Genomic DNA, 25202 nt, shown 5'->3' with positions numbered 1-25202 from the left:
AGATACATTGCGATTTTATTGTTATTCTGTAAAATATGGCACAAGTTGATTTTCACCTATATTTACATAATATAACTCAATAGTAAATATATATATATAAAAAAAACTATAACCGTTTTATTTAGTTGTCAGATATTTTTTATTCATGTATTTGTCCATTTATCAATTCATTCATTCATTTCTTGTGACTTCTATTGGTATCCCGTCCCTAAGTCCGTCGGTTAGTTTTGTTTTCGGATGCTAACTCAAATACTTGAAATTGGATTGGAACCTTACTTGTATATATGGTCACATACAATGATAGGAAAATACCTAATGGTGTCGAGGTCAATAGCTAATACTTAAAAGGTCAAGGTCAAAATTTCTAAATACAAAATTTTTGCTGCAAAATGGTCTCCAGATGCTATGTCAAATACTGCATATGGGATTGAAACCTTACTTGAATATATGGTCAAATGTAATTAAAGAATATCTAATTTAGCATACGGAAACCACTTTTCTGCACACATTGCATTCGAGTTTTAGTGACAATGGAAGTACAATGTACTACATCCATGCTATGACCTTGACCTTTGAGGTATTTATTTAAAAATCAACGGAGTTCTTCTCATTCCTCTAAGCATCCGTTAAAAATACAAAGTTTAGTATTAATTCATTCCAACTTTCATTTCTCGTCAATTGGCGTCATTAGTATTATAACATTTGTATATTTACCAATGCCACTATACCTAACAAATATATACATTTGAAACAGCTAGACCGGCAGCGAAACGTCAAGAAAATACGAACGGTGTTTATGTTATAAACTATGGAGTGACTTACAGGTGGAATGCGGGTCTGCATGAATATATGGGGTCATGAAAGAGATTTCAACGGTAAGCCGGCAAAGGACAAGCTGAGCCCCAATACAAGTTTTGATTAATGAGCCCATATATACCCCGAGAGACAACGTTGAGAAATTTAGAATATGCAAGTCTTCCAAATCATTGACATATTTTACCGTTTCAAGCAGATTATTACCAATAAGACACTTTTCAAAATAATACCTCTCAAACTGCCTCCTGACGTACATGATGTCGCCATATAAAAAAGTATAAGGTTCTAATTGCTAATAACATGTTTGAAAGGAAAAAGTATACAATCATGCAGCTTTTGACTTGAACCTAACCTCACAATAGTAAGAGTGTTTGCCTTTAAGGTATTTATACAACATCAGTATATGTAGCAGTATAAAAGGATTAACAAAATTACCGAACTCAAAGGTAAATTCAAAAAGGGGAGGTCCATAAAAAGTTACAAAATCAAACGTTATACGTTATCAACCAACGGTCCATCACGTCTATCATACATGGATAACAAGTTGAACTCATCACAGCGTGTGAAAAGATGAGTGACAATAAAAGCGTCAGTATACGGTTTAATATGTGATTGCTCTCATCGAATGAAACAGAGAGCTCGTTGTTAGAATCGGAGTAAGAATTAATTACACATATGTAATGTACAAGTGATCTTCTTTTCCCCATACGTCTATCATGCACAAACAAGTCTTACACAGCATTTGATTTGATGAGTGACAATAAAAAGTGCAAGACTATTATGATGGCGATACATTCAGTAATCCAGATGTGACTGATACAATCCACTTGTTCAAACTGAAAAGTGTCAGTCAAAATATCACAGGATACGCTTATTAACAACCTGATTAAAATATAGAACTCGGATTTCGTTATAAATCCGAGTTCTATATTTTAATTAGATTGGCTTATTAACTGATATTATCTTCAAAGAATTTAGCTCATATAATAAACCCAATAGATAACATTAAAAACTACAAAAGCTAAAGGAAAAGCAATTCTAGCAATTTTGTCTATCTTCCTTGCGTTCTCCCTGTCTTTTTCTATTTGATGTTGCTCGTCAACTTTTTCTGTTATCTAAAAATAAAACATTTTTTAGTACAGTAAATATGAATTCATTTCTTTCAATAATTGTTTGAAATCTTCCAATTTTTCACTTAAATGTTTTATAGTGTGTCCTTTTATGTCGTATTGTTACACCACTGTCTCAGGTAAGGGTGAAGGTTGGCGCCAGATAAAATGTTCAAACCCGCTGCATTTGTTTGCACCTGTCATAAGTCAGGAGCCTGATGTTCAGTGGTTGTCGTTTGTTGATGTGGTTCTTAAGTGTTTCTCGTTTATCGTTTTTTATATAGATTAGACCTTTGGTTTTCCTGTTTGAATGGTTTTACACTAGTAATTTTTGGGGCCTTTTATAGCTTGCTGTTCGATGTTAGCCAAGGCTCTGTGTTGAAGGCCGTACTTTGATCTATAATGGTTTACTTTTACAAATTGTGACTTGGATGGAGAGTTGTTTTATTGTCACTCATACCACATCTTCTTATTATTATTAGTATGAATACAACATTATTATGTTCTAGCAGGTTGAGTTTGCTTACATGTCACTCTTCTGAATAATAGATTAAATTATATATATATATATATATATATATATAAAATGACTGAATAATAGCCAACGATAAATCTTACGGGGCGATGGATCATATAGATATGATACAATACACTACAAAATATAATATATAACAAGTCTAAAAGGGTACAACATCACCAAAAAATGACAATAAACGAACAAATGTAACTACATGTATAAATATTTCGGATAACAGATATCCTTCATCAGTATGAGCACGATGTAAAATGAATCAGATCAATCTATTCTGATTATTAAACTATAGCAATCTTGACTTCTATCCAATAAAAAAAGTGAAACAGTTTCACCCGAACATCATATGTAGAGACGCTAATAAATTTTTTAAATTTCCAAAAAACGACTCAAAGACATGGCTTAAATGAAAATAGTAATTAGAGATATGAACTGGCACAACTCTAAAATTCCAAAATGAGGTCAGTTAAGATGTTACAACAACTGCGTGTAAATACAATCCCAAAAAAACAGCACTGATCGATATAAGCTGGTAAAATATGTCAAACAGAGGCTGCGTATTTATCATCCCAAATAAATAGCAGTTTTATAATGAAAAGAAAAAAATAATAGTAAATTTGGGCTAAGGTTAAATAATTGGACGTGGATGCGTACTTGTACATCCCTACCAAATGAAAAGAACCCTGGTATTTAAACTAAAATTCAAAAAATTCCAAAAGAATCCTTAAAACTGTAAGAGTCAAGTAAGGAAGCCGGAGAAACTGGAAACAGATGATGTCAGGAAAATGAGTGATGGTAGGGAAAATGAGTGACTCATATATATATATTTTGTTACATCTTGTGATCCGTTTATTTGGCAATCACAAATGGCAGTCAGCAGGGTTTAAGAACATCAGTTGTTCGACCTCCTTGTCAAATGCGTTTTGTTAAAATATACTTTTTCACTCATTTGGTCTTTTGGAAAATGTTGTTTGTGCTGTATTTAGACCCCTCTACCAAGAAATTTGTTTTGCATGCACACGTATAAAATTGCGGTTTTTATCCAACGCAATCATAGGTTTGAACGTTGTTTTCAATTTAGACTTGTTTATATTTTTTCGTTTGGGCTTGTATTATATTTGCCTTCGGGTTTATATGATCCGTTCATCCTATTTTGACTCTTTCAAAATTCAAGAGTCTATCCTAAATTGAGGTAAATTATATGGCCTTCCAAATACCGTTTCGATTCCTAACATCACTGAAGAGACATTAATTGTCGAAATCCGGATATGGTGTACAAATTTAATTTTTGCACCTCATGTTTGAGGTATACCATCTTTTCCGCAAGTTTATTGTTTTCTGTTTGGTAATAGATTAGTTGTAAGATCTATTTTGTTACATCTTGTGATCCGTTTATTTGGCAATCGCCAATGGCAGTCAGCAGGGTTTAAGAACATCAGTTGTTCGACCTGCTTGTCAAATGCGTTTTGTTAAACTATACTTTTTCACTCATTTGGTCTTTTGGAAAATGTTGTTTGTGCTGTATTTAGACCCCTCTACAAAGAAATTTGTTTTGCATGCATACGTATAAAAATTGCGGTTTATATCCAACGCAATCATAGGTTTGAACGTTGTTTTCAATTAAGACTTGTATATATATATATATATATATATATATATACATAATTACTCTAAATATCAGCACAACAATGTTCAGTCTAGGTGGCCGAGTGGTCTAGATCGCTGGACACAGTGCAGGCGGTGTTGTCACAATATTCCAATAGCATGAGTTCGAATCCCGGCGAGGGAAGAACAAAACTTTGCTGATTTAACATTGTTGTGCTGATATTTAGAGTAATTATGTGTTTTCAGCTGTGTATCACCTTCATAGGTGATCCAATGGATGGATCTGTCGTAGAGTCACTTTTTTAAGACGGACTTATTTATATATATATATATCTTATTCCCATCTGTTGTAGCACCGAATTGGATGACTATTGATTGCGATATTCATATGTATTAACTTTATTATACATATCAAATATTTTTCACAGTGGATATTGACCACATCAGAATTATAAATTGACATTTTGATGTAGGTGTGTTATCAAATTTGATTAACTCTTCAAAATGCGTCATAAAGAATGAAACTTACTTTGCCATTTTCAATATCCGCTAAAACATTTAATGAAATATTTGAATGGAGACGCTCACGTTTACGTCTTTGTTGAACCCTTGCAATAACACAAACGTATGCATATTCCACCATTGCACCAAACACCAAGAACAAGCAAACGGAATTCCAAATGTCTATAGCCCTGATGTAAGAAACTTGTTGCGACATACCAACACTTAGATTACCATTCGTTGATATTGTCAGCACTGTCAATATTCCTAGAGACACTCTTGCTGGTGCTGCGTCTATATTAAGCCAGAAAGATACCCATGAAAGCACGACAATCAACATCGATGGTGCAAACACTTGTATGATATAGAAACCATATCGTCTTTTTAAAGGTAATGTCAAACCAATACAAGTATAATTTCCTATAAAAGAAAACTTCATATGGTAAAAATGCCATTTTGTTCTTAGATATAAATGGATATTGTGCACATTCATTGTTTTATTTTAAAAACACATATTCATAATAGCATAAACGGTACTGATTTTACTGCACCAGATGCGCATTTCGATAATTAATGTCTCTTCAGTGATGCTCGTGCCGAAATATTTAAAAATCGAAAGTCTGACGGAAACGTTGACGAGCTGATCAAACTAAAAAGGACCTAATGTATAGCTAAATCCGGACAAAAAATCAAAACTTTACACGAGGGAGATATATTCCTCAATTTAGAATAAATTTTGTTTAAAGGGAACAATCAATTGATGTTTAAGGGCATGGATGCACCTCTAAAAATATGAAATGGATCTCTGATTGACACAGAAAACTAACTTTTATCAATGTTTTATGATTTTGACTTGATATACAACCTGCTATTCTTTGTAAATTACTAGTATAGCTTCAAGTTTCTTAACCAACTGTTGATTTTTGCAATGCCAGTCAAATCTAAAAAGTGTTCGGTAGATTGTTTTGTTGCTGGTGTGTTCTTAAATATGTACTAAACTATCTTTTACATAAATATCATTAATTAAGACGTGTTGTATACCTGAAGGATACTCCCTGTCACACAGATATGATTCAGGATCCCCTATTTCAAACTGACTATGAACAATGCCATCTTTAAAAGACATTGCTGGTTCATCCCATCTAAAAGATACAGTCGCAGCTGTGAATCCATCTGGAAAGACAACAAACATGTCAGGGTTAATGTTATGGTAGATTAACCGTATATTGAAATAATAAATACAGTACGGATGACAATCCTATACTATTTGTAGGTCCGTTGAAATCAGTGAGTTTATTATTTTAGGTATGAACTATGACACAGATTTATGTAAGGCAAAATAAATAACATTGAGCAGACGTGCAGAAGTAATATCTTAGATGGATAGCGTAGTAGACATGTTATTGAAGCATAGATTAAAGTGGTACAACGTTAAAACTTGAAGAAAAAAAACAAAGGTTATTAACTATGACCTTATCTTGATAGAACTTACAGCTTTCCATCTCGTAAACACAAGATTGGTCATCAAATGGAAAATTATGTAACTGCATAAAACAAGTAAATGTTCCAGTAACTCTGAAAGTAAAAAGATCTCATCTTATTGTGGTATGAATTGTATTTTAAAACACGCTATTATATATTTTTTCCAGACCATATGAGTATATGGTTAAGACCATATAAGTATAGACGGTATATGTATTTAGACCATATACAATATAGGTGTTTTAGAATAAATTCTACATTCCTTCGCATGAACACACAGCTCTTTCTCCAAACCAGAATCGGAACAAATTACTATCGGAAAACCTTTATCTTTGACATTTTGGCTGTATTTTGGTGTATCTGCTATCTCGCCTTCGCTAGAGTCAACTTAAAGCGCCTTTATTCTGTCGACATTTTCGTCCGTAGTTGAAACCACAAGCGTTTGAGGCATGATTTTTTCCCTCGGTGTTTAGATTATATTTTTTTGTGATTTTTTTCTTCTAATTTCTACTTATTTCAACTAATGGACGTGTTCTTGCTCATTTTCATACGATATACCAATTATAGTAGTTTTACGTGCTGCCCTCTATTCTTATTTCCAACATACGAATAGAGGGACAGCACGTATTAACTACAATTATTGTAAGATCGTATAAATAGGAGCACGAAAACATTTAATAACTATATTTTAAAATATTTCCAGAAATTTTAAGTTACTAAAAACTACAACAACATAAAGGGAAAACGAAGAAAAGAAGGTTGAAGGCCCCAAGTGCCATTGTGTAAACCAGTTGGCTTCATGTAGATATTTACATGTAAAATGCGTGTACTATAATTATAACTTGTGAGTAAAATGTACTTTATTTCATAAATCACATAACAATGATTACTATACATTGAATAAGTCATAATTTCATTTTTAGAAATTCTTAATTTATGACACATTGGAGGTTAACTGATCAACTTTCATCGTTTTAATAGTGTTACGTTGATCCATTCATTTGACGCGCAGTTTATATTTCGTTTGTGGTGTCCTTGTGTGCTGTCGTAAATTCAAGAGAGGTGTCCGTTGTTATTCTGCGGTTTACATGCTGTAATGTACTATTATATTATTCATTTATGAATTTCTCTGTGCTGAGTGTTCTTGCGTTTGTTACTGTATTCGTGTCCTGTCCTGTAGTGTTGTCATTTTAGCGATATTTTTTACATTGCATTATAAGCGGGAGGTTTGGCTAGCCATTAAGCCAGGTTGAACCCTCCATGTTTTCTTAAAATGTCCTGTACCAAGTCAGGAATATGGCAGTTGTTATCTACAGTCCGTCTCTATGTTGGCGTTGCTTTTGTTGTAGTTCAGTGTTTCTGTTGTTTCGTTGTTTTCCTCTTATAGTTGATGTGTTTCCCTCGGTTTTAGTTTGTTACCCGGATTTGTTTTGCTTAATCGAATAATGACTATTGAACAGCAATATACTACTGTTGCCTTTATTAATAACCTGGACCATAAGCGTATGGTCCTAATATTCATATGGTCCGGAACATATTCATTAATAAGTGACACCAAGATTCGAATAAATATTCATTACAATATATCATTTCCATTTCTAGAATTTTTAACTTAAGGCCAAGTTACAGAAAATGGACTATATCACAGATTTTTTGTAAAAACTTGCATAAAGCTTTGTTCAACATATTCGTTTTACTGATGTAAAATAATGATAGGGTCACCGACTTCGTTTTTACGATATACATCATTCAAAGTACTGTTCTAGGTCCAAAAATACCACTACACATCGAAATAAGCGTAACGCCATCTCGTTTTAGTCCGTAAAACGTCAATTTTTGACGTTTTTCACTACCAACTTGGTAACAAAATGGTTAAAACAACGAAACTGACTGCAACGAAATTATAAATAACATCTGGCAAAGAAATCTTACAAATACTTGCGCGACAATCTCACAGTACTGACATCATTTATTAAATAATCCGTTGGTTATTAAGGATTTATGAAGAAACTAATTAAGGCTCCAACCCTCAGGCATAGGTGACCTTAAATGGATTTAGCGATAATTTTTATGTCCCTTTTGGTCAACTAGCACTTCACGTGTTTCGGTGCTTATACATTTTTGTCTTTCAAATTTTGGGCTTCTGGGTTCCTGATGAAGGGAAATCCAGAAAAGTGCTAAGGAAGAATAATGTTTATAAAGTGTTATTTCATCTTTAAAGCACAGAGAGAATACAAACATTAAGACAACAACTGGACACATCAAGATATATGTTAGATAACTTGACTTGGCGTTGTATATGAATATGGCAAAAATATCGGGTGGATGGTATAAAAGTTAAACAATCTAAAGCAGGATGAAAGCGAGAAAATGAAGTAGCGTACATAAGAGAAATTATCTCAAGAACAAATAAAACATTACTGTAAAAATATAAAAAGCATACACACCAAGACAAGCTATTTTTTATATTCTCCACAAAACACGAGAGACAAACTCTGCTAATATGATTAAACTACAACAACATAAAGGGAAAACGAAGAAAAGAAGGTTGAAGGCCCCAAGTGCCATTGTGTAAACCAGTTGGCTTCATGTAGATATTTACATGTAAAATGCGTGTACTATAATTATAACTTGTGAGTAAAATGTACTTTATTTCATAAATCACATAACAATGATTACTATACATTGAATAAGTCATAATTTCATTTTTAGAAATTCTTAATTTATGACACATTGGAGGTTAACTGATCAACTTTCATCGTTTAAATAGTGTTACGTTGATCCATTCATTTGACGCGCAGTTTATATTTCGTTTGTGGTGTCCTTGTGTGCTGTCGTAAATTCAAGAGAGGTGTCCGTTGTTATTCTGCGGTTTACATGCTGTAATGTACTATTATATTATTCATTTATGAATTTCTCTGTGCTGAGTGTTCTTGCGTTTGTTACTGTATTCGTGTCCTGTCCTGTAGTGTTGTCATTTTAGCGATATTTTTTACATTGCATTATAAGCGGGAGGTTTGGCTAGCCATTAAGCCAGGTTCAACCCTCCATGTTTTCTTAAAATGTCCTGTACCAAGTCAGGAATATGGCAGTTGTTATCTACAGTCCGTCTCTATGTTGGCGTTGCTTTTGTTGTAGTTCAGTGTTTCTGTTGTTTCGTTGTTTTCCTCTTATAGTTGATATGTTTCCCTCGGTTTTAGTTTGTTACCCGGATTTGTTTTGCTTAATCGAATAATGACTATTGAACGGCAATATACTACTGTTGCCTTTATTAATAACCTGGACCATAAGCGTATGGTCCTAATATTCATATGGTCCGGAACATATTCATTAATAAGTGACACCAAGATTCGAATAAATATTCATTACAATATATCATTTCCATTTATAGAATTTTTAACTTAAGGCCAAGTTACAGAAAATGGACTATATCACAGATTTTTTGTAAAAACTTGCATAAAGCTTTGTTCAACATATTCGTTTTACTGATGTAAAATAATGATAGGGTCACCGACTTCGTTTTTACGATATACATCATTCAAAGTACTGTTCTAGGTCCAAAAATACCACTACACATCGAAATAAGCGTAACGCCATCTCGTTTTAGTCCGTAAAACGTCAATTTTTGACGTTTTTCACTACCAACTTGGTAACAAAATGGTTAATACAACGAAACTGACTGCAACGAAATTATAAATTACATCTGGCAAAGAAATCTTACAAATACTTGCGCGACAATCTCACAGTACTGACATCATTTATTAAATAATCCGTTGGTTATTAAGGATTTATGAAGAAACTAATTAAGGCTCCAACCCTCAGGCATAGTTGACCTTAAATGGATTTAGCGATAATTTTTATGTCCCTTCTGGTCAACTAACACTTCACGTGTTTCGGTGCTTATACATTTTTGTCTTTCAAATTTTGGGCTTCTGGGTTCCTGATAAAGGGAAATCCAGAAAAGTGCTAAGGAAGAATAATATTTATAAAGTGTTATTTCATCTTTAAAGCACAGAGAGAATACAAACATTAAGACAACAACTGGACAGATCAAGATATATGTTAGATAAATTGACTTGGCGTTATATATGAATAGGGCAAAAATATCGGGTGGATGGTATAAAAGTTAAACAATCTAAAGCAGGATGAAAGCGAGAAAATGAAGTAGCGTACATAAGAGAAATTATCTCAAGAACAAATAAAACATTACTGTAAAAATATAAAAAGCATACACACCAAGACAAGCTATTTTTTATATTCTCCACAAAACACGAGAGACAAACTCTGCTAATATGATTATAAAAAGGATATGGTGTATCAATTACTAATACAAAATCACTTCACGCACATGCTCTTTTTTCTATTCGCCATCTCAATGTCACTGAAGTTTTAACTAAGAACAAAAATTCCCATCTCACTGACGGTTCTAGCACCAGTTTGAGCGGATTTCTTTGCTTAAAGTCGTTCACGCTACATCTGTGAATGAATTTATTAGTATTTGCAGTGAATTATTTTTCAGTAATTACCTCGTACTGTATGACACAAATCCATCAGGATATAAAAACATCATTTTATTAGGTAGTGTTACTTGATGAACTTTGGTATCCATATCTGTCATAAAAGATAAGTCTGGTACCCAGATTTCCTTTTTGATTTCATTGTCCAATTCTATCTTAGTAAAATCCTCTGGTGCGTCATATTTCAGCCTAGAATCAGTCCATTGTTGTCGCAGGTACATACTCATGGAATATTTCTATGAAGTACAAATTAAAGACAATTCGTCTATATTTTAGCTACCATAAAAGAAATGTCGTTCACTTCTTCGTTTTCCTAAGACGAGGGTTATATAGAGACATTTATTGACTAAATGAGCATGTGGTGCAGACAAATTATTACCGTTAATGTTATCATGATAATGAATACTTCGGTATGGCAACATTTGAATTTTGTAATATATCTTCAGTTATTTCGACTTAAACTAAATAAAACAAATAGGATTTATATTATTGGAACCAAAATTATTTAGTTCCTTCCTGAAAATCGATCTTTATTTTATTGATATATTAATATGATGAGGTAGTTTGGTCAGTTAAGGACGGCAATGTTTATGATGAGCTTTGAAATATGTCTGATATATTTGATCGACATTGAAAATTTAGGGCAAATGTTTCAGCTGAATTAAATATGAACAACAGTCTTGCTAAAAAGACGAAAAATGTATAAATTAACTTATATCATCATCTTTGCTTTATGTATCTTACGACAAAAATATCTTTTCTTGGCATCATGGAGGGAGCAAAAAGAAAAGAATCTTTTTTATTATAAGACCAAAAAGAAATTACTACAAACTTATTCAATTCAATAAAAACTGATAGTACTAAATTTTATATAATTACTCCAATTCCCTTAATGCATTAGATCAAATGATTTATCTAAGTAGCGAAATATATAGTTACCGGAACAACATTGTTTGTTTTTTCACGGATTGTGATTGCTTTTTTATTGACTTTATGAATTATTTATTTTAATGACGATTAAGAGAACAATTCATATATTATAGTAAATTAATTAAAAAAGTCATTTGTACTGATAATATGAAATGTAATGTATATCATGAAGAACATAATTTTTTTATGATGTTTATTTTAAGCGAAATTTTAAACAAATGGCTATAAATTAATGAAACAAATTTCTGTTTGCAATAACACTATCATAATGAAATCATATTTATTTGTTAAAATCAATAGACATTAACATTTCTTTATAATTTGTTTTATGTTTAAAAAAATGATAACAGCGAAAAGGCCACGTTTGCGACGAGGATGCATGAAGTTTAAATCCGGCTTGTAGAATGCGGGTGGGGAAAAGAGAGAACCTGCTATGTATAATAAATTTATCCTATACATTTAATCTATTGCCTCAAACTTTCTAGATTGTTTGAATATGCAATGAACATCTTCTCCTCACTTTGTGTTTAAATCCTCTATGTGCTGAAACTCGGTCCTTTTTCAGCAACATATTCAGATTAAGATTGTTACACAATGTTGACTACTCTACCCCATTTCTTGACATTTTTTGCCTATTATGTCTGTTTTTTTGCTCACACATTATTGTCAATAAAATGGAATTCTATTATTATTATTATTATTATTATAACAAGGCATTTTCAAAGCGCATTATATAACAATACAATCACTCTAAGCGCTTTACATGTTAAAAAAATGTACACAAATTCTTACATACACGAAATTGCAAAGTAAAAAAAAAAAACATTTAAAAGCATACAAAATCAAATCAGATATACTAATTTCGGGCTCTAAAAACCTTCACCAAATTGGATAAAAAATGGATACAAAAAAATATCAATGAATAAGTAAAAATCACTAAAATCATTATCTAAACTACAAATTATTAATGCCTCTGGTCCTTTTTTTAAATAGCTTTTTTAAGGGATTGTTCATTACGAAGACTTGAATAGTCATAGACTTATCTTTCTTTTCTTTGCTGAATGCTACTACTTGGTATTCATAAAGTATATTACCGAAAGACAACGACTCATAGTAAAAAGTTATATCCAAATATATAGAAACACAACAAATCAAATTAAAAACTACTAAATATTATTGTAGAGAATCAACATCAGTCAAACACAATCAATCACAGATGTAGGTCTATACTATAAGCGATTCACTACAGCAACTTTGAATAAATGCCTCTTTAGTCATTTTTCAAATAGCTCAAGTGATTTTTCATTACAAAGACTTGCTGGAAGGTTATTCCATAGAGTCCCAGCCGCCACTTCGAACCTCCACTAACCATACATTTTGGTCCGTGCGTTTTTTTGGCTTGTCGATTAAAGCAGCATTTTCAAATCGCAAGGATCGTGCCGGTTTGTCAAACAAGTCAGAGGTTCAGCTAGCTATAAAACCAGGTTTAATCCACCATTTTCTACATAAGGAAATGCCAGTACAAAGTCAGGAATATTTGTTTTCCATTCGTTTGATATGTTTGAGCTTTTGATTTTGCCATTTCATAAAGGACTTTTCGTTGTGAAGTTTCCTTGGAGTTCGGTATTTTTGTTAATTTACTTTTTCGATAGATGGTACTCATTTATTTTTTTCTATTTTTAAACCTATATTGAGAATCTTTGAATAAACAACTTTGAACATGTGCATCTCACTTGATGTAAACATTCAAATATTTTTTTTCTTCAGAATGTCCAATGGGTAAAAGTTTTTTTTTTTTCAATTTACACTAAAATTGAAGACGATTTTAACCAATAACCTCCCACATGAAGCTTAAATATTTGCTGGTTGAAAGTAGGATTTGGGTTTGTTTACTAGAGGGTGAGAAACGTTTAAAAAGATTCAATAGATATATTTTAATGACAAGTTCTTTGCAGACATACTGTTCTTAAATCACGCTTAGCTATATCGAATTAATATATGGGATCATAAAAGTTGGACCGAAATTGGAGGTGAGCAACTAAGTAACAAGTAAAACAAAAATATGTAAAATCTAACAGCATGTAGGAGCTCATTAGGTAACACCTGCATCATAACTTATCATGGTAACTGTTTATTTCCCTAGGTTTGCATCAGTTTTTGTCACGTGTATTTACTACTATTCCATAAGGAACTCCCTTATGCATATTTAATGCTATTGACATTTATATGACCTTTCAAAATACAAACCATGATATGTATTACAACCTGTCTACGAAAAATCAGGTGTAGCAGGTGGCAGATCGGTAGATCGAGTAGGGAAACAGATAATCTCTGTTTTGTGTCATCAAGTTCTTCTGCAGTTTTGAACCTGTTGAAAATGTTTGAATTTACGTTAAAATGTGCACCTCGCTTTGGTCAATGTCACTGCAGGTGGACGCTTCGTCCCCTACGGTTTCACCAGTCCAGCAACTAGCAGTACCTTTTTGTTGACATGAAAATTATTAATACATTTTTATTCTGCAAATTTACTATTTACAAAATTATTCTAAACACTTACTAAAGGTTATCCGAGGTATAGATTTCCTAAGTCGTATTTGGTAATAAGTTTTCGGACTTTGGTTTTTAATACTCTTCAACATCATATTTTATATTGCATTCAAACTGTTATGAATCGAGCGCTACTAGTGCGTCTTATTATGAAGAAACGCGCGTCTGGCGTACAATTATAAGACTGTTATCTATGGAGACTTTTTTGTTTAAAGATTTTGAGAATTTTTGTAAATTTTTTAAATGCTGAAAATAACATTCACAATGAAGGAACCCCATTACTGTGAACAATTCCTCCTAATGTTTAATATCCAACTTTAAGAATGTTTGTATATAAATAAGAAATGTTTACCTAAATTTTTATACACATTTTGGGAATTTCTTCCAAAAAAAAAGCGAATTTCTATAGCCCGAATCGTAATAAAAATAATTTTAAATTATTATCAGAAAAGTGTTACACTCTTAAATGAGTATTATTATGTTAAACAATATGTTTATTATGGTGAATGATTTAGCGATTTACACATATCTTTGGCTGAGTTATGGAAGAAAAATTAAGAACACACGGTTTATAGATATAAGAAGATGTGGTATGAGTGCCAATGAGACAACTCTTAGTTCAGCTTTTGAGATTAATCATCATCGCTGCCTAGTGGTTTTCGTTTTAATTATGCATTCACCAATTGAAATAAATCACGCTTCTATTCTTTCAGTGATGTTCGTTTTTTGTTGATGATCTTTTATTGATCGTTTAATTTCGATTTGAACATTATTTTCGCAAAAACTGTTGTAATATTTTTTTTCTCATTATCATGAGAACAATTCGAAAACTATTGTTTGTTATGTTTTCCAAATACTGACAGTTGCAATATTTCTGACAAAAGTAAGTCTAGTTTTTAACTGATGACAAAGCATTTTGCTTATTGGTATTTATTGGCATAATTATTGAAACCTGAAGATATCCATTCCCATGTTATGGTGCAGTCAATTGTAAAAGGCTTATTACTATCTTGAGAATAATCCAATATTTTAACTGCTTTTAATTTTGAAATTTTATCTCAGAGATTAACACGACCATGTGAATATATCAAAATGACATACCATCTGCGCTTCATCGATTCCAAAGATTCCAACAACATAGATTTGTACTTTAACTTCTACTGGTTGCGCTAAAAGCAATAAAATGAAAAATATTGAATTCACTCTTGTTAAAATTTCTTTTTATTTTTGTCTATTTTTTTTAGAAGAATCTATTATCAGGAACACTCAAACCAAAAAAATAAACAAAGCCTAGAATGTTGACGTGATTCAATTACAGAGAAGCTATATAATCAATTGGGACATTAAGAGAATATAGCCAAATCAATGTAACGTCAAATTAGCCTCAGGCTGTTGTAATCTTTTTTCTGAATAATTTGTAAATACATAAAGGAGAAATTAAGAAAGGTATGTTATAAAATGAAAGTAACACTTTATAATTTCGTGCATCTGATGCGCTTTTTTTTGGAGTTACCGATATCAGAAACGCTCAAACCTAAATAGTTTAAAATCATGTACGTACCGAAACACAGACAATTGAGCGGATGATGATCACGGGGACTAAGGGGGTAATAAAAAATTAAGATTCGAATAAAATTAGACAACATTATTGCAAAAAGAACTAACAACAGTCTACAAAACAATAAAAACTACAAGGATTTAGCAACACATATCGCCCCAAAAACTGGGAATGAACTCACGTGCTCCGGATGGGTTGTTCTTATTTGTTAAACAAACCAAACTGAGGAATATACACAAAGCTCTAACCATAAAGATGGAACATAAATAATTGTAATGGAGACTTTATTTCATAAAGTAAATAGTGAAAACTAACCTTTATTGTACAGTGGTGGAAATCTTTTGTCATATTTCGATAAAATTTTCTCTATGATATTCTGTCTGTAAAATAAATGAGAACAAATAAAAACATATTCCTCATTTAGACCAGTGTTTATTACTACATTTTAAAGGTAATATAAACACAAGCAGAAATCTAAGTTAAAGTTCGACCCGTAATTATTTACGTACTGTATTACCGCTATAGTACAAAGGCATTTCTGAGATTTGAACAGTCTTAAAAAAGAATTTGTACGAGTTGAGTGAGGTAAACTATAAGTACCTGAGCATTGTATCACTATCTGCCTCATTTGTTGTATTATCTCTGTAACAAAAAAAGATTGAAAAATTAAAAAGTGAAAAATCTGAAACATTTTTGTGAACGAAAAAATAAAATAAAATAACAGTCAGGAACAGAACAGAACAGAAACTACAATTTTACAAATGACGTATCATGGCTTATATTTTCATATTAGATAATATAACTTTGTAAAGTTACTTGGTCATACTAATATTGACTATTTGACTTGCATATAAAGCAAGATACAACCCTCTCACTAACAAGATAGTCATAATGCTGGTGGACTATTAGTCAGCAAGGGTATCATCTACTCCGTCGTGAGTGCTTCGAGACTGATATGATTTATAAAAAAAAAAAAAAATCCGTTGATAGATTTGGAAATAATGAAGAAACTAAGACACCCAATCTTTCAGGGAAAGTGATCTTAGATGAATTTGGCTATTTTGGGCCCCTTTTTGTCATAAAGCTCTTCACGTGTTTTGGTCTTATACATCCCTGGCTTTCAAATATTTTGGTTTGAACGTGCCTGATGAAAGTAATTCCAGAAAAGCGCTACGGACGTACGAAATTGATAAAGTGTTGTTTACATACCGGACATGTAACGAGTATAGTTCTCATCGTTGGCAAAGAGTATACAATGGTTTTTATAGAATCAAATGCATCTCAAAATCGCATGTACTAGTATATGCCAAGTTCTTAATAAAAGAAAAGACATCAAAGATTAGTTTTTTTTAAAATTGTAACCTTATATATGTTAAGATTATAAGATGAACTCTTTATCTCAATTTTAACGACTGTCGGTTCAGAGTTTATTGTTATCCCTTTTCATATATTTGTTTTTTATTGATATCATTTGTAGTAAAGTGTCCTTGAAGAGATAAATACCCCGCACTTTTAAATTCAGGTTGGAAAATTGATTGATCAGCTAACCCAAATATTCGATGACATTTGCATTATTTCAATTTAAAGTTGTATTATGTACTTTCAATGGAAATGAAGAAAAGTAAGAGAATAAACTATTTAACTGTCCCCCATAGTTGCATGACGCAAAATTGTACAAAACAACGGAGATAACAAACAGTAGTTTTAGTTATTTAAAAGATCTGAAAGGATGCATAGGCTTGTTAAGGCATTGACAGAAGTATTTGTTTAATCTGGAAATTATATTAGGGAACACCATATTACGAAATGAAACCATAGGAACATATCAACTTCTATTGTCTTATAGTAATAGCATAATACTACAAAAACTTGTTCAGTTCACAAGCCATATGTTAATGTGCCGGTCTCAAGCCAGGAACCCCTGTCAGTCGAGTATTCTAATTATCTCAGTGTTTTAGTTCTTTGAAGAATGTAGTTTTAATAGCAGACTTTTGTATGATTTTCAATCAGATAAATATCCATAAACACCGGTGAATAAAAATGTGAACAAAAATTAATGACCATATATTGATTGTCGGATTTGTTTTGTGTCGGTGCTATACAACCATAATAGTTATACACTGAGGGATAGGTGTGTCTGAATAAGAAACACCGACGGCCGGAGGCCGTCGGGGTTTCTTATCCAGACACGCCGTATCCCGAAGTGTATAACTAACTTACACCCGATGCTAAACCCTATATTTGTTTACATTGAATATTAAATGAAAAAGAACGGATAGCATTTTCATTGACAATATCAGACCATGATTAATAAAAAAAAAAGTGTTTTTTAGATCAAACCCCACTTGTTACCCTTTTTTGACGATCTTCATTCAAACTTTGACAAGTGAGTAGATTTTACAAATGTCAAAGTTACCGTTTTGCATATTCCCGTTAAATCCATGTGCTAATATGGATCAGCAGGTCAAAGTTGACTGTATCGTGCATTCTTAATACAAATTAAATACATCATGCTCCTTGTATGCGGTTGTCAATATGGACGGGTATAAGACGGACGACATTTTGAGTCAGGCGTTGGATTTGGTAGAAGAGACTAAAGATAAAGCCAATACTTATAACCCAAAATACTTACATGTATCAGTTTAATGAAGGTGATCATAAATGTATTTTACACGCTTAACATGCAAAAATACAGATTGCATATGTCAGACCCCCTTTTTTTGGGCCATCCAAAGGGGGGGGGGGAGTTCCGGGAGTTGGAACCCCCTTTTTTACGATCAATACTTTAGAATGGAAACATATGACTGGAACCCCCCTTTTTATCTTGGGTTGGCACTCCCTTTTAAAACTGGTTGGATCCGCGCCTGGGCGCCATCATTAGTCTTCAACAATCCAAACATTAATATTTATTTTATGATTAAGAATTAGTCCAAATGAAAACTATATGTTTTTAATGTATACATAAAAATTCTTTAGATGTATGTTCTTTAAGATCATGCCATATGGGATTAATATTCTATCTTCAAGCAAAAGAGTATTTAAATGATTTTTTTTTATTCAAAATAGATGCTAAATATTTTTTCACAATTGGAATTTCCTGAAATATGTTTTTTAGTATGTCTTGAAACAACTTGTAGTGAACACTATTAGTAATCTCTAATGTTCATGCTATTAAAAAAAATTCTATTGTTATGAATAACAATGGACTGTGTTTTCGAGATGTAGAAGCAGGGGTTTCCAGAAACCCCGCTCGTCACACCCTGTGGTCAAAATCCATTGTTGTTCATAACAATAGATCTATTCAATTACACTTGTTTCAGAAATAGAAACTAGGATGTATAACAATAAAACTGGGGTGTAATATATTATATTTTCAACATGTATTCAAAAATATCTGAATTCAGAGGATTTAAAATTAAAGTACAGTCCGAGTTAAAACTTTTATAATTCAAAAATGTGTAAAGGACTTTAGATATATTACAAAAAAAGATACCAAAACCATCTATAGTTAACTTTGCCTGAGAGAGTTGAAACCTCGTTGTTAGTAAAAATCAAATAAATTATCATTATAGAATAGGCTAAATATATGTTACTGTTTATTGTTTACAAGGCAATTCTGTTTGTAAATGATAACAAAAATACAAGTGTAGTCATTGGTTTTCAAACTCTATACACATCAATTATCTACTGAATTTTTGTCAACATTGTAAACAAATTTTGGATTTTATTCTATTTTTAAGTTTTGGATTTTGATCTCCAGCATCAATAATAAGAGACATTAATCGTCGAAATGTCTATTTAGTGCAGTAAAATTAGTACCGTTGATTTTATCTTAAAAAAGGGACGAAAGATACCAGAGGGACAGTCAAACTCATAGATCGAAAACAAACTGACAACGCCATGGCCAAAAATAAAAAGACAAACAGACAAATAATAGTACAGATGACACAACATAGAAAACTAAAGACTAGGCAACACGATCTCCACCAAAAACTGGGGGTGATCTCAGGCGCTCCGGAAGGTAAGCAGATCCTGCTCCACGTGTGGCACCCGTCGTGTTGCTTATGTTATTACAAATCCAGTAAATAGTCTAATTCGGTAGGTCACATTCGTGAAAAGGGAAGGGTATTGTAGTTACGACATAAGATATCCGATATCATCTGTGAAACGGTTATTCCATATTCTTAAAGTGTAGATTAAGGTATTGAAACTTGTATATTTATTTCTACAACATAATTACATTACATATATGTTTCACGAGAATTCTTTAGTTTGATTGGCTAACAACAATCGCGCGTCATTCAAAAATTAATCTTCATATCAAAATGAAATGTTACATTCGTGATGACACGTGCTTCTACAAAAAAATGCACAAGTAAATAAAAGAAAAACACTTGATATCACTAATCTTTTTTTAATGGTCTTATTAGCATTAAAATGAAATTATAAGAAATGAATGCTTTTTTTCAATTTTATTGGGGTGTAAAAGTGTTGAATCGTGCACACATTTTTAGAATGGAGAGCTTCATGCAAAATCTGCTTCGGTCAACACTTTTACGCCCCAATAAAATTACAAAAAGAAACATAATGATTCATTTCTTAATTGAACCATACTGACATATATAATCTGGCAAACCTACCTTTGAAAGTCTGTTTGATTCAATCCCATAACGACGTATCGACAGACACACAGGCAATTGAGAAAACAAGCTATTAGTAAAATGTCCATTTTGAACAACATTCCTGCCTTTGTCACGTTATTCCTGCAAATAGAAAACATTTATGATATTCCAATAGTACAGTCAACAGCAATTACAAATTTGACCTTTTTTGACGGTACAACGACATTGTTGTAAAAACAAACATAAAGTTAATGAATAAATATCAATTAATGTAGTGATATATCGATGAAGTTAATTTTTAACCCGTCTCCAATTGACATCGTATTCAAATATTTATATATTTGCAATGTTTCAATATGTTGGTCAATACAGACAATAAAGGGATCACGAAATATAGCGAAAGAACGCCCATTTCAGGATACTACTCTAGATTCTTATAATTATCGAGTTGCACCGGAACTCTATTTAAATTATGTTGGTGGCAAAAAATTATTTGAAATAGGAAAGTAGTGCAAAAGGTTGAACTCAGAACATTTTTATTTCCCATAATAAATCTGCAGCAGTAGTCGGTATTGTATGTTGTGATTGATCATTGTTTAGTAGTAAAAAGTTAATTAAGATCTTCAAAAGTATACTACCAATAACATGGTTAATAGAATTTCATGACAGAGCAACAGTTTTTCTTGATTTACCAACATAGGTGTATTTTCATTGGTTCTATATTTTATTGTTACTTTGATCTATCATCAGGAAATTTGTGTATCCCTTAGTAAAAATAATGTGCAACTCTCTCAAGAACCATTATAGGACTGAATTGGTTGTAGCCATCATGTATTTACTACTAAATATACTTAGTTTTCAAAAATTCCAATCTTTTGACTCTAAATGTTTTTATAGAACGTAAACAAAGATGGAGCATGACATCACGTTTTATTCTTAATTAAACATTTCGTCGATATCTTCTAGTATAAAATTCATGTCAAAGGGCGTCTTTTGTTAAGTGGATGAAAACAGGAAACTGATTAACAACTTGTATTTTGGTTAATTATCAGTTGATAATAAGGGAATACCATTTTGCTAGCCAAGTGTAACGAACCTCTCCTCTCCTCTCCATTCTCAGCAGAGTTTACGATCTAGCCCTTCTCTCCATCCTTGGCAGATGAAGCAATGATTTGTGACATGGCCAAGAGTGACGATCCCATCCCTCCTCTTAATCCTTTGCAGAGTAAGCAATAATTTGTGACATAACCAAGGGTAACGATCCGACCCCTCCTATCCACCCTTGGCAGATTAAGCAATGATTTGTGACATGGCCAAGGGTTTCGATCCCACTTCCGCACCTCCACCCTTGACAAATTAAGCTACAATTTTGGATATAGCAAAGGGTGAAATCCGAGGCCCTCCTCTCTACCTTTGGAATATTAAACCAGAATTTTGTAAGATAAGAGGGGTTGGATCCTAACCCTTTACAAGCGACGATGAGTGTACTAGTATAACGAATGTACTTAGAATTTCAAGGTTAATTTTTATGACAATCACTGTCTATAATTACTGACTTATTAGGAAGAAATTCATCTTAAGGTTATTTGTGACGTTTTTGGTTGCTGTTTCATTGACGTTCTCTCCACATCTCTTTTTATTCGTATTCATATATTGATGTCGGTGTGAATTATATATGTTTTAAGGTAGGGCTGGTTTTCTTTTCTTGAATTTTTGAATTCATCAGCTATTTTGAAAATAAAACTGCTGTTTGTTTTTGTCAAAATGTCAATCACTACATATTTATGCCATAACAATAATATCACAATTGAAATGTGTTACCTATACTGATCCCACTACTAGTATAACTTCCCATGTGATTATCAATAAATTTAACAAATTTTTAAAGCATTTGATAATGTTTTCTATTCTGATCATACATTGTCCCCCATCACTAAATTTTGATTAAATCTTCAAATCTAAGTATACAGCGGAAGATACTTTAAGATATTGTAACATATAGCATACTGAGTTTGGTATACGCGGCCACAGAAGGTAGGCGTTGTTTGAGGCTGCCTTTTTGATAACGTTGCCTTATGTTCAATCACATATAAATTTCCTTGCTCTCTTAATTTTGATTACTTATACGACCCACTAATGGTTGAAACTGTGAAAAGAAAGAAAGTTATCATTTAACTGTAATTTTTTTACAATTAATCATATCATACATTGATAAACTTAAATCAAAAAAGGAATATACTATTTTGAAGCAAACAATTGAAACACATATGCCCTCAAGGACAAAAGGACAATCCTTGTATTAACCAGCAAGACTTAGAAATTAGCTTTGAAACAATGTGTATGCTTTTTGTGGTGATTTCATTGAAATTAACAGGCCATTACTTGTATATCATTGCTGGTCAAGAGCGTCTTTCAGGTGTGATTTTTTCAATCTAGGAGTGTCATTTAAGAGTTAAGCATTTCACTTGAAATTTTTTTTGTCGCATCTTTTTTTACCTTTTATTATCCATCGTTTTATGTCTGTATATCTGTTATTTTTACGGAACGATAAAATTGAGAATGGAAATGGGGAATGTGTCAAAGAGATAACAACCCGACCATAGAGCAGACAACAGCCGAAGGCCACCAATGGGTCTACAATGCAGCGAGAAACTCCCGCACCCGGAGACGTCCTTCAGCTGGTCCCTAAACAAATATGTATACTAGTTCAGTGATAATGGACGTCATACTAAACTCCAAATTATACACAAGAAACTAAAATTAAAAATGATACAAGACTAACAAAGGCCAGAGGCTCCTGACTTGAGTCTTTACACTATTGAATTTTTGGCTATCTTTCATGGAAAAAAATAATATAATTAACTCTTTTGTGTGTTACATAGTACAATGTCAAAATAAGCCACAAAAAGTAGAATAATTTGTCACTTGAAAGTTAAAATTAGCCTGATGTTACTATTTAAACATCAACAGAAATCACATTAATATTGACATCACCAGGAAAGCTCTGAGAGCAAACGTTAAGGCAGAGTACATTGTTAGATTTTACATTCAGATATTTTACTTTTATTAATCGTTCTATAAATACGTATACATTCTGTACATGAAATTAATGTTTAATAAATAAGCTATTTAGCATACAGATTTGATCTTGTAAATAATAATTCATAATCTCGGTGTCATAAAATCTATTAATTGAAAATGTGTCTTTGTAATTGTATTTAAATAGTTAACAATTACTTTCTATTTAACAAAGTGACTGCTTTCCCATAAACTGCTTGATACAAAAGTCAATTTAAATCTCATTTAGTTTGTCCAGTTTAAACACACGTCATGGCCATTGTTATCGGTATCAAAAACTGAATTAATGATCATTTTAAATTATATTTCATGATTTAAATCAGATGATCGAAACTAAACTACTCAAAATGGTGGATACTACACCAGACTGCTAGCTCTCTATGATTCTTTAATATTGATTTATTTTTACTACTTAAGAATGTTCTGTTTAACCGATACTATATAGAGGTAGTGCAAATTTACAGAGATAAATCAGAAAGTTGGAAACTGTACTGAAAATAAATATAGTTTTATAGTTTAAAAAGATTTTTTTATTTGACGTATTGCCATAAAATCGAAATGGTAGCCAACGCCACATGTAGCTGCTAAAGACAATTTCGTCATTTTAAAATGTTTTTGTAAACTTTTGCATCAACTGACAGTTCTTACTTAAATAAATTGCTTTGTATATGAAAGGAAATACATATACATAGCTTTAAATCCGATATTTTGTGTTTGTTTTTTCTCATAAATGTTTTCTGATAAATACTCAAAATTTGCCAAAACTGCATTTTTTTTTATCAATCTTTAGATATTCGAAACATAGTCACATGTTTAGAAATCAGACATTACGTTGTTAGAATATCATTATTTTCATTACTGTGATTCTTAGTCAAGATTGAGTGATTTTTTCAATTTTGTGTTAAATAAATTCAGGGGAAATTGGCCCAACCGCTTTCTTTACTGATTTGTTTTACTGAACGTTACCTATAGTTATTCAATTGACTGACTGATGTAATTGAATTTGTGAAGAGGGATTAGAGTGCGATTGAGTATTCTTAAACGTTGAATATCGAGAAAAAAAGATGGTTTTGTGTCTGTCTCGTATCAAGTACCACGTCAGTGGATGTTTTTGTTTGGATCTTAGTGGGTTTTGTCTATTAAAAACAATAAATTTGATATGATCTTTTGTAGTCTCTTTAATTCACAAGAGTAAAAGCTAAGGATAATTCAGAGAGTTTTTGATCTCCAACTGTCTTCATAGATTTTCTGTATTATCAGTCGTCTATATCCAAAATCTCTTTTTTTTCTTTTTTTAAGACAGATCAACACACGATAGTAGGCAACATAAGTGTTATGTAAAACAGTGATTATAGTAGGTGACACAAGTTGTAGTGTTACGCTTTCATTATATACACTCAAGACCAAAAGTTTAGGAGCCAAATGCACAAAACGTTGGCGATCGTGTGAGAAAAATGTGTATTTTCGCCAGAAATCAGTAATTAAAGGTTATGTTACTGAAAATCTATAATTAGACCAGGACTTAAAAAGCATAATCCATTAAAAGTAATTACGTCGCCAGAATGATGGTTGAACTATTAAATTTCTATTTACTATTCCTAATGCTAAAAAAATAACAAATTGAAAATAAAAACCGATACATAGAATAGATATTGATATATTAGTATGCATTAGAAAGAATTTCAAAGCAAACTTACTTGTCCAAGAGTATAGTCCTTGAATAAAATTATGGTCATATTAACAGTATAACTTCAATATTTGGATAATCCAGACTGGATATAAGCTCACAACAATTTCAAATATCGTTCGAAAAAATCAGTTACAATTAGAAAATTCACATAAGTCAATACGTGAAACGTCTATTTGTGTAGAATGTCTTGTTTGTTTACATAAACGTTATGATAG

At 32.0% G+C, this 25202-nt stretch overlaps 1 protein-coding gene across 2 annotated transcripts; it reads right to left on the bottom strand.

Moving 5' to 3' along the window:
• Window positions 1-3: 3 nt before the first annotated feature.
• LOC127714860 (glycine receptor subunit alpha-1-like) lies at window positions 4-25202 on the bottom strand. 2 transcript variants are annotated; one of them, XM_052220893.1, is made up of 10 exons: window positions 24995-25202; window positions 20238-20360; window positions 16198-16239; window positions 15913-15977; window positions 15141-15208; window positions 10572-10798; window positions 6056-6138; window positions 5605-5736; window positions 4592-4983; window positions 4-1931 (listed from the first exon to the last, which is right to left on the bottom strand). In XM_052220893.1, the coding sequence occupies exons 2-10, from the start codon at window positions 20336-20338 to the stop codon at window positions 1791-1793; spliced, it is 1251 nt and encodes a 416-aa protein (XP_052076853.1). In that variant the 5' UTR covers window positions 20339-20360; window positions 24995-25202; the 3' UTR covers window positions 4-1790. The 2 variants fall into 2 exon arrangements, with proteins under 2 accessions (XP_052076853.1, XP_052076854.1); XM_052220894.1 differs by lacking the exon at window positions 4592-4983 and having other exon boundaries at window positions 1799-1931.

The sequence above is a fragment of the Mytilus californianus genome, unplaced genomic scaffold (assembly GCF_021869535.1).
Source record: "Mytilus californianus isolate M0D057914Y unplaced genomic scaffold, xbMytCali1.0.p SCAF_9, whole genome shotgun sequence".
NCBI classification, from domain to species: Eukaryota; Metazoa; Mollusca; class Bivalvia; order Mytilida; family Mytilidae; genus Mytilus; species Mytilus californianus.
This window is presented reverse-complemented; position numbering and strand designations above follow the sequence as displayed.

What these genes read in the sequence shown, in the direction of transcription:
- LOC127714860 (XM_052220893.1), bottom strand. Translation starts at nt 20,338, where the DNA reads ATGTTGTTCAAAATGGACATTTTACTAATAGCTTGTTTTCTCAATTGC. An exon ending in TGACAGGGAGTATCCTTCAG is followed by an intron (nt 4,984 to 5,604) that starts GTATACAACACG and finishes TTTCTTTTATAG; the next exon opens with GAAATTATACTTGTATTGGT. An exon ending in CGGATATTGAAAATGGCAAA is followed by an intron (nt 1,932 to 4,591) that starts GTAAGTTTCATT and finishes TTTTATTTTTAG; the next exon opens with ATAACAGAAAAAGTTGACGA.